Source organism: Colletotrichum gloeosporioides, assembly GCF_011800055.1.
Source record: "Colletotrichum gloeosporioides strain Lc1 chromosome Unknown consensus_8, whole genome shotgun sequence".
NCBI classification, from domain to species: Eukaryota; Fungi; Ascomycota; class Sordariomycetes; order Glomerellales; family Glomerellaceae; genus Colletotrichum; species Colletotrichum gloeosporioides.
Genome location: NW_025544653.1, coordinates 352,030 through 368,103, shown reverse-complemented (window position 1 = coordinate 368,103; position 16,074 = coordinate 352,030). Strand labels below are relative to the sequence as shown.

Sequence of the window (16,074 nt, the reverse complement as noted above, 5' to 3'; positions counted from 1 at the left end):
AGGACTGTATTGGGGATCACATGGAGACCTATAAAGCGCTTTAAAACTCCCCCTGTATATATTTTGGATTGCGAACTATCTCGACAGACTCAAAGGCATTTCCAAAACACTCTTCTGTTTCTTTCTCAGGTACAGCTTACTTGCAATCCCCACTAGGGACATTGCTGGTGATATTTGGCGGGATGTCGATAGAACATTCTCCCAGGTCGTTGCAAGTGCCTTTGCTGTCAAAGCCATCGATTTGAGCGGTGCAAGACTTTCCTGCCTTGCTCGCTTCGTAGCAAGAAAACGTCAGTTATGCTCATGCCTTGATTTGTGTCTTCTCTGTCAGACACATGTCCAGAGAGGTTGAAATTACCTCGAGATACTGGTCCAGCCAGAACGTCACCAACAAGCATAAAGAAGAGAAAGCTTTTCAATCCCAAGGGCTGCATTGTGTGTACAAGGGACGAAGGTACTGAATAAATCAATGATACTGGGGAATGGGAAGTATTTCAATAAAGCTCAGTAATTGTGAGTGTCAAATTGTTGCGATGGCTAAGCTCGGTTTTGATTGTGGAAAGCCTTTTATTTTATATGCGAGCTCTCGGTAGACTTGTTGTATTTTCTAGTCGCTCCTGTGCGCCGTGTGCATTGACAAGAAATTTCCCATCAACTTCCACGAGTTGAGAAAGATGTTGAAACGGCCTATTCAAACTTGTTCGACGGGTGGTTTATAAGATCCGAGTCTTATAAGATATAGTATGATACAATGGGCCAATCAGCTAGGGACGTTGGTAAGTTCAGATGACAGCTGTCAATCCATTCCCACAGACCCCATGAACAAAGACAACCGCTTGATGATTCTGCCGGTCTTGCATTTCTGCGTTGATCCAAGTCTAGCCATTGCAGCACTAAATGACACAGAATGAATCATAAACCTTAAGTAGACCAATGGTAAACATTCTCTAGTAAGTGATGTTTACGTTATCGAGCCTCATCCTCAATAGCCGGCTCCAGAAGTATGCAGCTTGACGCATGGATACTACTGGCCAATGTGCGCAACTACATTGAAGAGTCATGAACCACAAACGATATTTCTGGTATCTTTGCTTGCTGATGTGCATGAAAGCTAGCCAGTCACCAATGAGTCTCATGTTCGCCAAGGAGTGATATTGCTGACACTAGTCTGACTACTGCACCCGCAGCTCAAAGGCTAATCCTTGCAACCGCATCGTGGTCAAAACGAAGCCTTATCCCCAGACTCGTTTGATCAACGTTCCATCTTGAACATACACCATTCTGCAACTACGTTCAGACCACAATAAATATCCAAAGCTTTCAGCCTCTCATCCACACGCGACCATCGTTTAGGAAATTTCCTTCTTGGGCATTCGAGAAATCACGGCCGAAAATTGCTTACCTGAGCGTCCAACATCGTCAACGTCATCCTGCCCAGACATGAAAACCAGCGACCATGAGGATACTGTCGATTCCTTCGTCAGCAGCATAGAAGATGTGAATCCGTCTTCTTTCAGCAGTGAGAGCGATCGGATGAAAGCTCTATTAGCAGCACAGGCTCTGTTGGTCCGACTCGAGTCGCCGTGGGACACGGCTGTGAGACTCAACATGACTCAAGTACGTACTTCGGTCCTAGGCTTGATTCTGTGACATACGCGCCTAATGACTCTTACTGTTACAGCCGGCTCTTGGGGCTGCTATCAGAACGGTAAAGGATCTGGAGTTATTCGAGAGGTGGAACGAGCACGGAAACGGACCACTTACAAGCACACAAGCAGCGGAGATTATCGGAGGCAAATGCGATCGTGCGTTACTTTGTGAGTTTGAACTTGCCTAAAATCTTTTTGCTGCGCTTATCGACAAAATCAGACCGGCTTCTCCGTCTTCTGGCAGCAAACCATCTGCTAGAAGAAGTATCACTTGGCACATTCAAGCCTACGCAATTTGGCGTTGCTATCACCGCACCTGTGTTCAATGGACTCTTCAGTAGCTAGTATGTTTCAGGCACACTGTATGCATGAAAAGCTTTGGACTAATCATATCCTCAGCTACAATCTCATCCTGCCAATCTACGCAAAACTACCAAAGTTCTTCGAAGCAACCGGGTACAAGAATCCTGAAGACTCTAGACACTCGGGATTTCAATACGCGCATGGATGGGATGGAGATCTTTGGTCATACTACCAAGCTCATCCCAAGGAGGAGGAAGAGTTCAGCATCATACAACAAAGCATTGCGGCACAACAGCCCGCGTGGACAGACATCTACCCCGCGGACTCGCTTCTCGACACAACCCCTGATACACCATTGCTAGTTGACATCGGGGGTAGCACTGGCCACGACATTCTGAAGTTCCACGTCCTTTACCCCGAGAAAGCTTCCCGACTGTACCTGGAGGACTTGGGATCCGTGGTAGAAAAGGCGGAGCTCCCATCTGGCGTGAAGAAGGTGGCTTATGATTTCTTTAAGCCGCAGCCCATCAAAGGTTTGTCTCGTTATTGATTCAGTAGGTATACCCAGGCTAACCGGCTGCTAGGTGCACGAGCATACTTGATGCACTCCATACTTCATGATTGGTCTGATGAACCGGCTCGGAAGATACTTGAGATGCAAAAGGATGCGATGACTCCAGGATACAGCCGGTTACTCATACACGACCACATAGACGTTGAAGGCCCTGCAAACCCTCAGGCTACCGCTTTCGACATTCAAATGATGGCTATGGTATCAGGAAAGGAGAGATCCGAGAAGGATTGGCGGCAGCTTCTCACATCTGTTGGATTCAGTGTGGTGAAAATTTGGAAACTGCCTTCAGCGGCTCACAGTATCATTGAGGTTGAACTACCAGCATGAATTAATCGAAAACAGATATCAGGGTTCATTCACAAGTGTTGAATGCGAGAGATTAGCTTCGATATTGATCAGATAATCAAAACAGTATCATTCGTGGCCGTGTGTTTCCGTTTCTTAATCGTCCATGTTTTCCAAGCTACAGGTCATGGATCGGATATTTTCCATGATCTTAGTAGCAGCAAGAAGCCTTTCAATCTTGAGATCATGACTAGTGCGTTCTTGGATAACCTTATCATCTTCCCGCGCAAATGAGTCAACCTTCTCCTCTGTCAGCTGAAACATCCAGTCTGTTGAGAGCCCAAGTAGAGGTCCTTTGGTGTCAGAAATGAAACTTTCGACAATATGATTGTTGACATATCTGACGAATGAGTCAAGAGAAATCTGAGACCACCGTCAGTGAAACGTCAGAAAACATGCTTGGAGAGTTTGTACCTGATAATAGGATTTGACAATGTCATGCACCTCTTGGACCATGTTGTCCCCTGCAGAGTGATGGAAGTGCTGTAACAATGCGCCTGCGTGGCTCATGGGATCTGCCAGGTCTCCCGATTGCTTGGGCATTGACTTGAGAGTTTTCAGCAGTCGAGCACTGCGCAAAGCTTCCAAGTTCTCGGTAAATCTTGGATCTGTCGTTTGAAGATGCAATTCCCTCTCTCGACGACAGTATTCCTTGAGCTCGTCTAGAGCCTTGCTCTTCCCTTCTCGTCGAAACTGGCTCAGGACCATCTCGAGTTCTGATCGAAGGATCTTGGAACTACCGTCTGATTTGAATACCTGGTTCAGAATGACATCACAGGCAACTTCAACTGTGTTGGTGACTCTACTAATGTGTGATTTAGCGAGGTCTTCCCACTTTCTTGTCTGCTCCTTGAACAGGACTTTGACGACTTCGGTATTGAGAAGCCCAGGCAACTCAGTCGTCTGCCACACTTTAAGCTGCAGTCTGATCTCTGAGGTCAACGGCGGCAGTCGCCTTGTGTCCTTGGATTTCTGCTGGCCAGTCGATTTCTTAGAGGCCGTGGAATGATGTGTGACAACTGCGTCGCTGGGGTAGTACGATGATATAGCGTCGGCTAGCTTTCTTGTGGGCTCAGTGCCGACATCCTCAAACTCGTAAGCGTGACCATGTTCGCGCATGGCTACTGTGAAATGGTTGCTCGACTCGCGGACCAGGCTTCGAACCATGGTTTCCTTATCGGACAGATGGCCTGGACTGTTCAATGTCTTTTTGGCAATGGCATGAAACTTTTCGACGGCATCTCGCAGATATAGCTGTCGAAGGCGATGACTTGACCTAGCGTCTCCAAGACGGGTTCTCAAATTGTTCGCTGCCCACAGGGCATCAGATATAGACTCTTGAATATCAGGAACGCTGTCGCAAAGTCTAGAGTAGAGAAGATTGCTGAGATATCTCTTGAGCATGCCCGAACCGCGACGATCTTCTCTGACTTCGTTCCACGGCGGCTTATCAAAGAGCATGTTCTCCGCTCTCTGAAGGTCAAAACTGTCATTATCCTTATCTGAGCGACTTCTTACCACGAACCAACAGTCGAATTCGCTTGTATGCTCATGACTAGAGTCACCGAGCTCATTGGCGAGCTCCACCACCTAAAACATGTAAGCATTTAGAAGCTGAATTTGCAACTGCATCAACGTGGACATCATACCACGGTAGGATCTTGTAATAAATCGCATTTAGTAAAAACACCGACAAATCGGTCTTGCTCCACCAGATCGTCGGCCATCTTGAAAATCTCTTGGTTGGCAAGATCTGTCACCGCGTCGGCAACGCAGCTAGTTGAGCCATGGTTAGCTTTCGATCTGGAACAATGCTACGTTTACTCACATCACAATGGTTTCAGGTTCCTCCATGTAATCCGCGATCGTTTTCTTGAGGGCATTCATCTCAAAATCATTGACGGAGAAAGGGTTCGTAAAAATGCCGGGTAAATCAAGGATGCTAAAATGGGACCGAGATGGACCTCCGAGGTCGATGCGAAGAATTTCTTTGGCAAAATTCTTCTTCCCAGGTCCCCTGCCACATTTGATTCCCATGTATTCTGTCGAAACCTGGGCGCAGAACAGAGTCAGCAAGGTCGCGGTCATAATTAGTCCAATGCAACGACACTGACCTCCTCCATGATCATCTCAAACTCGGCGACAGTAAGCCGATCGCTGGTGTAAGCGTAGGATTTGTATTTGTCATCTTGTGGGTATTCAAAATGGTCTTCCCATTCACACGCCTCAATCGTGATTTTGACGGTGTTCCCACTGCCGGGTGGTGTTCTTCGCGAAACGATGCGGGTGGGAAATCGAGTGCAGCAGCCGGCACCCACGGGAAATGGTATGTCGGTCAACGTTTGGAGGAGTGAGGACTTCCCTGTTGACTGACCTCCAACGATTACAAGCTATTTCGCTTCTATTTAGCAGAAGCTAGGTTGATGGCCTTCGTGAGCAATGCGTACCTGCGGGATATGCAGCTCCTGATCCACTCCATACGGTTGCAGCTGGTCCATGGCATCGAACAAAGCCTGGCTGGCTTTATCGTTGAAAGGGTCCTCAAGAAAGGTCCGGTCTTTTGGATTCTGAGCATTATTGTTGGGGAACCCCTGAAAATGTCTGTCGTCAACGACAGACTGGTTCGACGGGGAATCCGCGAGAGAGTCGACCAGCGACACCACCTCGGAGGTCTCAGATGTCGCATATGGAATCTGCGCATCTGACATATTCGGGTATAAAACGTTATTCTTCTCAGATCGAATAGCGAGGGAAGATGAAGAGATGAGCCTAGGTATGCTCCTAACTTGTTCGTATGGTTCGGCGAGCAGATGCGGAAAGGCTTTTCCACGCAGAGACTTGCTGAGATTCGTTGCGATGGGAGGGAATAAGGTAGAAAGAAGCACGGTATTGAGAGAAACGTTAACGCCACGTTCAGTGCTTCAACAGATGCTGGTCTTCTGTAGGGATGTAATCAGTTAAATATCTCTTTGCAGCCCAGCTTCCGTAAAACTAGTCAAAACCCCTCGGCATCGAGTTTGATTACCACAAAAGCTGGCATGGCCAAATGAATCCGACAGATTCATTCGTTGGCAAGGCAGATTAGTGACTGCATGCTCTCTTGGCGTTGGAAATGTAAGCTTAACGCCTCGAAGCCCCAGACAGGACATCAGCGCCTACTGCGACACTGGACCATGGTTAAACCCTTACTAGATTGAAATTGAGCCCGAAGTGACAGCCCGAAAAACTATTACCAGATCACGATGCATTCAAACTGGCTGTTGACTTGTAAGAGAATGCCGATCTCACGGAATCATACGGTCAAACAAATTGCGCCATGGGCTTTTGAGTCTGAGAAACTTTACCTAAAGCCATACAAAACATTGTGGTTGGTTGCTGCAACACACCAAATAAGGCACCCAAGCCAATTGAGGTTCGGATGGTTGTATGCAGGAGTTCCCCAACATGGCCCAGTTGAGGCTGTTGGTAGCAGAGTTGGCCAAGGAAATGGGCTCGTCTTGTGCGTTTGCGATTCGCCCACACTTTTACCAGCCCAATCCGACCCGCTACAGTGGTCGTAAAACGGGCCGCGCCTTATTGGCCTAGACCGTGCCAACTTGCACACGCTCAATAGACGTTGACTTTTAACGCCAGTAACGGGCCCGGCTGCAGATGGCAGGTCGCTGCACGGAGGCCATATCCAGTCATTGCACGTTGGCAGATGATGCACAGGGACACACCGAAACCTGGACAGTCGTAGGCGACCAACAGCCCACTGACGGTCATCCCTGATGCGTCCTCTCCAACGAAGAAGCTTTAATCCAATGAAGTTTTGTGAATTCTACAACGCCATCTCAAAAGCAATAATCGGCATACGATGGGTCTGATGCACCCGTCAGAATTGGAAATATTGACCCTGTATCCGCGCACAAACAGGGGCTGCATCAAGGCGCAAGGAGTACTTGCAGTAGTTGTAAGTGACCTACGTTCCTAGAGATGAATACGAGCAAATTTCCTTGAAACAGCCCCAAAATCAAAACGGTCACATTCAGAAGCGCCAGCGGGTCAGACGTTTCACGCCTTCTCCTCGTGCCGCGCCGTGACGATCACGCCAGCTTTCTCCCCATCCTCCGTAGACGCCTGGTACATGTCCTCCGGCTTGTACTTGCCAAACTTGCGCAGCGGGACGCCCTCGTTGAACATCCGGTCAATCTGCTCGAGTGACTTGCCCTTGCACTCCGGGATGCAGAACCATGTAAAGACAAACGCAAGGACAAGGATGCCTGCAAAGATGAATCCGACCTTGGAGCCTAGTCCGGCGCCTGGAGTGTACAGTAGGTGGGGAATGCTGAAGTTGACGAGGAAGTTGGCCAAGACATTGACCATCGAGGCTGTCCGCTGGGAGGCGTCGCGGAGGCGCAGGGCAGGTATCTCGGTTGACACGACATAGTTGAGGGGTGCCCATGCCAAGACATAGGACGCCGCGAAGACGGTCAGCATCGCCACAATGCCTGTCTTGATGGCAAATGATGGATGCGAAACTGTGCCGAGGGAGCCCATGGTCACGATGGCTGCAAATTGCAAGACAGCACCGATCAGAAGGAGAGGGCTATAATCATGCTCGTCAACGTTTGTCCACCAAGATTTCGAGGAGAGTGACAACACATACCGTCTTCCCACGCGATCAGTTAGGTAAAGACCAATGAACACCATGACCAGATTGACAATTGCGTTGACAATGGTCATAGTGAAAGGATTGACGGTTCCGATATCCTTGATGACGATTGCTCCATACGTCGATGCGAACGCCTGACCAGTAGCTTGTTGGAAGAAGTTCATGACCATGACTACGGCAGTCCTCTTCAAGTTGACGCCTTTGAACAACTCCCAGTATTTCCCTTGTTCAACCTCCTGTTTTAGAGCGTACTGTAAGGCGGCAAACTGTTCGTCGATTTCGGCGTCCGTGATCGTACCGACTCGGAGTTTCTTGAGCGATGCGTGTGCTTCTTCAACTCTGTCCTGGGTCAAGAGCCATCGCGGCGACTTTTCCAAAAGGTTAGTCTTTGTACACCCTACAGTTGAAGATCTGGGAATTACCTCAGGGATGAAAAAGATGAGGCACATCACTATGACTGGAATGACGTAGAAGAGTCCCATTGGGATCCTCCAAGACGCGTTTCCATCCAGTGTGCTGGTGCCCCTGCAGACAGAGTTGACGATCAGAGTCCCGAACTAGTAATATCGGTTAGTCCGAGTAAATTTTCGTTGACAGCGGCTATCTCTCACCATAAGACTAAACTGGTAGGATCCAACAGCGAATCCTCGAATCTCGGATGGCACGATTTCTGATTGGTAAACTGGCACCACTGCCAACTCCATCCCAACGTAGATGTCTCGTAGATGTTAGAGTCACACTTGATCAAGATTCAAACGCTGCCTTACAGTTGAGAATACGTGCGGCCATGATTTGCTCTCTGGTGGATGAAGTCAAAGCGATCGTTGCCGGAATTACTGCCCAGGCACTCATGCCAAACATGCACCAGCGACGACCCCAACGGGCACTGACGAGACTGCCGATGATGACGCCAGCGGCGAACCCGATGTAGTTGAGACTGTTGAACAACGATAACCAAGTAGGAGGAATCTTCCACTTTCCGGTGGCCGGATCCTGGTCGCCAAATTGCTTCTGGAAGGCGTCCATTGCCTGTGTCGTGGAGTAGCCCGCGTTGTCGAAGCCATAGTTGAAGGTCGAGATGGCGACTACGGTGAACGCGACCGCGAGAGTCCGATTGAAGTGCTTGAGAATCCTATTTGGCGCCATGATGGAAGAACTCTTGGATCAGCTTGAGGGGATCCACGCCGCGGCTGACAGGGTACACTGGGGAAAGAAGATGATGCATCGCGGATCTTTAAGTATTTGAACGCGTTCGCGGCGCTGAACCGTGTGCCTTGTTGGTTGGTATTAAGCTAGGCCTCCCTTCCTTGCAAGGTGGGGTTGAACTCTAGGATCCAGAGGTTTGGCCTCCACTAGCAAACAATAAAACTCGTTCGACCTGCAGATTGATGGCAAACCAACACATGGCATGGCGGAGACGGGAGGTTCCCCAACTTGGGGAAACCCACTGGGGAAGAAGCCGTTCAAGGCGCTAGGCACTCGGGAGGCATTTCCTGGAGGAAAATTGTGGAGGAGCTGAGCCCAGAACGAATATCTTCTGGCGGGTGACCGGCCGGCTGGGTTTTTGGCGTTGGACTAGGGTAGCTCCGGGGGCCGGAACTCGGGGGGAGGCGACGCAGCAAACAACATCACGGAACTCGGGCGGAACACAGCGCGAATTCATTTCCCCCCCGACTTCCCAACCCCATCACCCGATCTCATGCATCTTTCACATACATGTTTGGCAGAAGCTGCGGGTAAGAAAAGCATGGAGGCGGCTGCTCCATATCGAGCGTCCGGGCGACCCCGAAAGGGCCTGCAGATTTGTTTCCAGTGCCGGAACCGAAAGGTAAGTTTTTTTTCGGCCTCGGATCGGAGGTGCTCCGCTTCGGAAGAGGGTCACCGTTCCTAACCCGCATCCGATCAGGTCCGATGTGACGGCTCACCTGGGGGGTGCGAAAACTGTCGCCGACTCAAATTTCACTGCTCTTTCTCAGTCCCTGATGCATCTGTTGAAGATGAAGGGTCAATTGGGCAGGCGGATCCGAGCCACTTGAGGCTCGAGAAGAGGCGCGTCCGCAGAGCATGCATCCAATGTCGGGATAAGAAAACAAAATGCTGTGGTACCCAGCCATCCTGCAGGAGGTGCTCCCAAAGAGGCGCTCCTTGTCAATATCCAGATCTGACTGCCAAGTCCACATCGCCGAAATCCCACCGGCAGCCAGTCACAGCATCGGTTGACGAGTCTGTCAATGATGGCAATACACGTAGAGCGTCTTCATCAGCACGGGGTACCTCGATCGCGCCGTCGCCAGCACCGTCCCCCGGCTTGTACGGAAAAACCCTCCTCAGAAGCCCGACGTACGCTGACAATTCCCCCAGTGATTTGAATGTAAACAAGTCGATCATCAAACAGCATATTGAAGCCTTCTTCGACTTGGTCTATCCTATCCCCTGCTATGGCTTCATCCACAAGGCCACATTCTGTCAAAGTTGGGCACAAGACACCCACAACCCTCGACTTTTGAAGGCCATGTGTGGTACGACAGCACGCTATCTTGCCTCGGGAGATCAAGGGCGTCTGCAACAAGCGACTAGATGGATACAAGAAGCGGAAATGCAACTCTTCATGCGACTGAGCGAGCCCTCGCTATCGGATATTGAAGCACTAATGCTCACAACTCTGGATCATATCATGGCCCGCCGTTTCAGTAAGATGCTGATATCTGCATGTCTTGCAGCCCGGCTAGCCTACATGATGAGGTTGAACTATGAAGACAGCCGCCAGGGATTTCTGATGCAAGAGCGCCGCAGACGTCTTATGTGGGCTATTTTCACACTTGACACACTTTACTCTAGTGGTAGGGCTGAGTTCACTGGATGCTCAAAAGAGACGATTCACCTGCAACTACCATGCAATGAGCGGTCGTTCACTCTGGATATCCCTGTTATGACGGAGCCCTTGTCACCTCCTGAAATACCTACTACTTCTGATCTGGGGCTTATGGCATACAACATCCGGGTCCTGGACATCCGAGATCGCATCCAGAGGTGACATTCACCCTTCTCGCCGGAAGTCCGTCTTAGCTAACATCATCTGAAAGGCTCTCTCACAAGATAACGCACCGTCGAAAACCACTCCCGGAATGCATCGAGCAGTTGAAAGGACTTGCTGATGAGCTCGACAACTTACGCCGTTCATTGCCACAACACTATCACTTCGACAAGAAGAACTTGTTCCTTCGCGCATACACTCCCCAAAGAACATCATTCGTCATGTTCCATGCGTGGTGGCATCAATGTCAGTGCGACATGTATCGATTCACCATTCCCGGCTTCCGTGAAGGACTGCCATTCGAAGAGCTGCAAGGCCTGTCACCAGAACTTGTCGCTTATTGCAGAGACCGCTGCCTTGAGCACGCGCTAGCTGTGTCGGCCATAATGGCTACAGTAACTGAAATGGGGAAGGACATCTTCATTACCGACCCGTCCCTCGCCATGTGCGCCTTCCATTCCGCACGCGTTATCTCCCGCCTTGGTTCACCGGAATTCTCACGCTTACCAAGAGCGGTATTGTTAGCCAAGCTTCAAGCTTGCTCGGATATCCTAGAAACTCCCTCCGAAGTTTACCCAACGACTAAGTTGCTCCGAGGGGGTATAGCGGATCTGATTCACGATGCCGAACGGGATTCTGGGGACTCTAGCCCGCTGAGGTCCGACTGGGACTTAGAGAAGCACCATGAAAATATCGGCGAGGTTGCTTCTGCGCCGGATAGTACCGGCAGGGGCTCACGTGAAGTGTACTCCAAATACAGCGTGACAGATGAGATACGCAAGCTCAAGTTCCAGCAAGATGGCGAAGATAATGTTCAGCCATACATGGACGACAGTCGAGAGACGAGAGATCAGCATGATATGGCCCATCCGCATGCCTTCGGGATGCCCGACATCCCCAAGCCCGACGGCGCTCAATCCTACATGGCAATACAGCAAGATATGACAGGGAATTCGTTTGGGTTCCCGCCTGCTGGATTTGGAGGCAACACTGCGGCGTATGACGTTTCCATGACACTGGGATTTGAGCCAAGTTATGATGAATGCCAGCCAGACCTGTTCTTGGACTCATTTATGCCGCTTCAGACTGACTGGAATATGGCCGATCCTGGATGCTTCTGAGATTAAGTGCTGTTCATGGTCCGATATAGAAGGCTGTGCCATTAGGAAGTTATTCTACAGCACAAAATCTATGCATTCCGTCTCATTATGCGCCTATCTGAACTCGATTCGCTGTGACTTCCGTGAAAATCAAAGACCGTTCCAGAAGATGCTCTTCTCAATCTTGAAGGAGCCCATCAGCTTTTCAGTGGCTGACACCACAGAAACAAGGTAGTCCCCTTTCTCACAACACCAACTATTCCTCTTCTCATCCCAAACAGCCGTGCTGTATTTGTCGATTGGAATCGTTATAAGCTTCCGCTCGCCTGGCTCAAGGTAGGTTTTCTTGAAGCCCTTGAGTTCCTGTCGCGGCCGCGCGAATCTTGAAACTTGAGAGACGGCGAAGTAGCCGATGTACATTTGAACAACCTCAGCGCCTGCCCTCTCGCCGATGTTCTGTATGCTGAACTGAACCTGGGATGGGCTTGCTTGAATACCTGAAATGTCGAAAGTTGTGTAGCTAAGTCCGTGGCTTTAGGATATTTCTGTCAGCTCCTATTTCAACCGGGCACAAGGTACCAACTCACCCGAAAGGAAATGCTGGTGTGATACGACGCGTCTCATACCATCGGTATCCAACGAACACGCCCTCGGAGTAATGAACCTTTCCGTTATCACTACCGAAGCTAAGGAAGGCAGGATTGTCTTCTAAACGGTCAGGGAAAGTCATGGGTAGCTTCCCGCTAGGGTTTATGCGCCCGAAGAGGACATCTGCGACGGCATTCCCGGCTTCGTTGCCGCCGTACCAGCTGTGAATCATTGACTTCGCCGAGTGCCTCCAAGGCATCCGGATGGGGTTCCCTGCTTGTGTAACGATGATGGCGTCTGGCTGTGCTTTCAAGACAGCAGAAATGAGCTTGTCGACATGAGGAGGTAAGTCCATGTTTCTCCTGTCCTTGCCTTCCTTTTCCAAATCGGCCTGCGCGTGTGTGAGCTTGGTTTGTCGAACTCCATATCTGACTTACGTTAAGACCAGCTACAACCACAGTGTACTTGCACCTTTTGGCTAGTTCGACTGCTCTCCGGATACCTTCTTTACGATCGATTTTCCGACATCCACCAAGTCTGCAAGCCCCACCTGGAATTGCTAGCAACGAGCCGCCAGTTACCTTTGATGTCGAGGCACTTCCCGCCTCCACCCGTAGCACATAACGCTTCCCGGCTGTCATCTCGTAGACAGCTCGCTTTTCTGCAGACCCTTTGCCGAAAAACATCCCCCCTGGTGTTTGTTCAGTTGAATTGTCAATGACAAGCTCGTCGTTGATGTACAAATTGCTCTCTCCATATGATGCTAAGCCGAATTCGTAGGGACCGGTGTGTTCGGGGGTGAAATGCGCTCGCATTGACATGAAGAACGTTTCCACCTTGTCGGGATGTCTGTAGTCCATGAGTTGATACGTGGTGTCGGGTATTGTGACGTGATCAAATGGCCTTCGGCCAGCTGTGGTATGTGGTTCATTGAACATCTCGATGGTAACCCCTGCGAGACCTGCGTCGTTGAAGACATGTTCTGCAGTGAAGGGAGGCAGCAAGATGTGTCCATAGACGCCAGGCTCATGGTGAACCTTCGCGTGTGGTGGTAGTGATCCTCGGATACCCTGCAGGACAGAGCTGGTGTAGTAGGGCCGCAGACTAGCACTTCCACCACCACATGCAGCCGGGATCTCTGCATTGGGTCCAATCACAGCCACTTCATCGCAGTGTTCTGCTATCAGCGGTAAGATGTTCTCCTCATTCTTCAACAACACAATGCTTTCACCAGCTAAGCGTCGATTGAGATTTCGATCCTCCGGCACATCCCGAGTGGTCTCTTCCTTTCCAACTCTTGCCAAAGCCGCATCGTTGACGAACTCCAATACCTTCCTGGCGCGTTCATCGATAGTGTGTGGCGCAACCTTGCCCGAGAACACCGCAGCGAGGGCCTCCTTTTCGCGGTACCTGCTAGGTCCAGGCATCTCAATGTCGACACCGGCATTCAAGGCGGCTTCGCAAGAGTAGGTCCCGTACCTGAGGAGATTAGCCAATGCATATGAAGGGACAGAGAGACTGCTGGTACCAATCGCTCATGATGAGCCCGTCAAATCCCCACTCTTTCCTCAAAATATCTTGTAGGATCTTGGGACTTTCTGAGACGTGCAATCCCTGAACCTTGTTGTAGGACGACATGACGACCCTTGGATTGCTATCTCGCAGGGCGATTTGGAAGGGCATGAGATAGATCTCACGTAGAGCTCTGTCAGATATGCAAACATCAACCGACATCTTTTCCGTTTCTTGATCATTCGCCACGAAGTGCTTGAGAGCGGCCAAGGTTCCTCGTGACTGAACGCCTTTGATAATAGAACCGGCGAGAATTCCGCTGAGATGCGGGTCTTCTGAGAAGGATTCAAAGCCGCGGCCATTCAGTGGGGACCGGATGATGTTTACTGTTGGGCCAAGCCAGACATGAGCTCCTTTGGCTTCGCATTCTTTGGACAATAGTTTGCCGGCCTGTTCAATCAGTTCAGGATTCCAGGTTGCTCCTAAGCCGCTTCCGCAGGGTATGCATAGGGCCGGCACCGGGTTGAAGAACCTGGAGCCCCGGACGCCGTTGGGCCCATCGGTGCATTTGACAGCCGGGACGTCGTACTGTGGGAGAGGTGTGGAGTGCCAGAAGTCGGAACCTTCGAGTCTGTCAATTGATGTCCCTTTATTGCAGGGGAAGACCTACCTGCTAGTAGCGAGATCTTTTCGGCGAGAGTGGCGTTCTCCAGGACATGTTCGATGTTGACCAGCTTCCGCGGGGGTGCCTCCATGGCAGAATCATTCCGTTCAGCACCCATGGTGCACCAGACTTAGATCCTTCACGAATCGATTGAATGAAAGGTAGGCCTTGAATACAAAAAAGGCATACATCATGCCAGTGATGCTGGCGGGGAGATTCCGGGCATGAGATGACATATCCTGCGCCTCGGATGTCGGCCGGAGAGGATCCCGGATGTCGCCATAGTGCAGATGGTCCAGTGGAGCAAACTAAATTAGGCCCGTAGAGAGTCGTATTCCGGCGGCATGGCCCCTGAGATGGGTTCATCAGCGCGTCTGAAATTTTGGATTGGCGGAGGTTTTTTGATGGCGGACGGCTCTGGCTGGCTTATTGTCGCACACGACGGAACGGGAAACCACTTGCAATGCAGAATGTTTTCTAGCGTCCGGCCACAAGGACGTGTGATCCCGTGCCAAGCGATCGAGAAGGAATGTTGAAATTTGTATTCATCGTCTCTCGTCGCACAGGTTCCCTCGTTTCCTCTCTAGCCGAAAGCTGCCAGTACACTCTTATGACCGCCATTCGCACTTACAGCTGCACCATTCACCCAGCGACCCTCCTCACTCGCCAAAAAGCCAACAATATACGCGATATCCTCCGGCTCGCCAATCCTAGCTGCAGCGGTGATATCTTTGACCTGTTGATCGAGAAAGTCTGCGGGGAAGGTCTTCTTAGCATTTTCGAAGGCGTCAGTCGCCGTCGGGCCAACGCTAACACTGTTGAACGTCATGCCCTTTTGCGCGGAATACTGCTCTGCAAAGGACCTCGTAAAGCTCTCAAGGGCGGCCTTGCTTGCGCCATAGGTCATAATTGGGTCCCTATTTCCCTGCTTGCCAGCGATGCTGGAGATGTTGATGACTCGTCCGCCATACGATGGGGCGTGGGGCATGAACGCGACGGTCAAGCTGACAGGGGAAAACACGTTGGCGTGCATCATCTCAGCGAAGTCTTCCGGCGTCGTCTCGGTCACCGCTTTAGGTCTATCAGCGTTTCCCAAGATGGCGTTATTGACCAGAATGTCGATGGTCTTCGCCTCCAATCCAGAAAGGGCTTCATTGATCACTCGCTGACCGACATCATGGTCGACCATGTTGGCCTGGATCATACACGTCCGCTGCGCGCCGAGCTCGCGACAAGCTTTCAGGGTCTCCTCCGCTGCTGCCTTGTTCGAGACATAAGTGATGGCAATATTGGCAATGCCCTTTCGCGCAAAGTGGATCGCGATCCCTCGTCCGATTCCTCGTGATCCTCCCGTGATAACCGCTGTCTTCCCGGCTAGAGACCACGGCTGGGATGTGGTGGTCGATTCCGACATAATGAGATTGAGATCCATGATTTCGAGATGACGGAGAAAGATGGGATGCTTGCTACTCCAATTGCGCCCAGATTGGCAACGGCCTTGATTATGTACTGGTCCCGATGAGAGCGTTTAATGGGGATTACAAATAGCAACAAACTTCAGATGACGATTGCGCTTCGATCACTTCTGAGTTCCCGCTAGGTAATGTTTGAGTTTCGGCTCGGGCATCAGGTACGTCCGAGGCTCGCAAGA

The 16,074-nt window shown here is 50.6% G+C and overlaps 5 protein-coding genes across 5 annotated transcripts; 2 read left to right on the top strand and 3 right to left on the bottom strand.

Moving 5' to 3' along the window:
• Nucleotides 1-1,440: 1,440 nt before the first annotated feature.
• On the top strand, nucleotides 1,441-2,853 carry GCG54_00010443 (O-methyltransferase asqD; the record flags this gene model as incomplete). The annotated part of the gene is made up of 5 exons (XM_045410368.1): nucleotides 1,441-1,617; nucleotides 1,682-1,817; nucleotides 1,870-1,993; nucleotides 2,049-2,485; nucleotides 2,537-2,853. The coding sequence occupies 5 exons, from the start codon at nucleotides 1,441-1,443 to the stop codon at nucleotides 2,851-2,853; spliced, it is 1,191 nt and encodes a 396-aa protein (XP_045270266.1).
• Nucleotides 2,854-2,967: 114 nt separating this feature from the next.
• GCG54_00010442 (Interferon-induced GTP-binding protein Mx2) lies at nucleotides 2,968-5,579 on the bottom strand (the record flags this gene model as incomplete). The annotated part of the gene is made up of 6 exons (XM_045410367.1): nucleotides 2,968-3,234; nucleotides 3,286-4,461; nucleotides 4,521-4,647; nucleotides 4,700-4,923; nucleotides 4,986-5,261; nucleotides 5,319-5,579. The coding sequence occupies 6 exons, from the start codon at nucleotides 5,577-5,579 to the stop codon at nucleotides 2,968-2,970; spliced, it is 2,331 nt and encodes a 776-aa protein (XP_045270265.1).
• A 1,345-nt stretch (nucleotides 5,580-6,924) lies between these two features.
• On the bottom strand, nucleotides 6,925-8,671 carry GCG54_00010441 (Hexose transporter 2; the record flags this gene model as incomplete). Its single annotated transcript, XM_045410366.1, has 3 exons — nucleotides 6,925-8,082; nucleotides 8,137-8,207; nucleotides 8,293-8,671. 3 exons carry the CDS (start codon nucleotides 8,669-8,671, stop codon nucleotides 6,925-6,927), a joined length of 1,608 nt encoding a protein of 535 aa, XP_045270264.1.
• Nucleotides 8,672-9,619: 948 nt separating this feature from the next.
• Nucleotides 9,620-11,680, top strand: GCG54_00010440 (uncharacterized protein; the record flags this gene model as incomplete). Its single annotated transcript, XM_045410365.1, has 4 exons — nucleotides 9,620-9,649; nucleotides 9,776-9,865; nucleotides 9,921-10,555; nucleotides 10,609-11,680. 4 exons carry the CDS (start codon nucleotides 9,620-9,622, stop codon nucleotides 11,678-11,680), a joined length of 1,827 nt encoding a protein of 608 aa, XP_045270263.1.
• Nucleotides 11,681-11,809: 129 nt separating this feature from the next.
• Nucleotides 11,810-15,855, bottom strand: GCG54_00010439 (putative beta-glucosidase K; the record flags this gene model as incomplete). Its single annotated transcript, XM_045410364.1, has 6 exons — nucleotides 11,810-12,191; nucleotides 12,247-12,638; nucleotides 12,685-13,726; nucleotides 13,776-14,382; nucleotides 14,430-14,552; nucleotides 15,051-15,855. 6 exons carry the CDS (start codon nucleotides 15,853-15,855, stop codon nucleotides 11,810-11,812), a joined length of 3,351 nt encoding a protein of 1,116 aa, XP_045270262.1.
• Nucleotides 15,856-16,074: the final 219 nt, after the last annotated feature.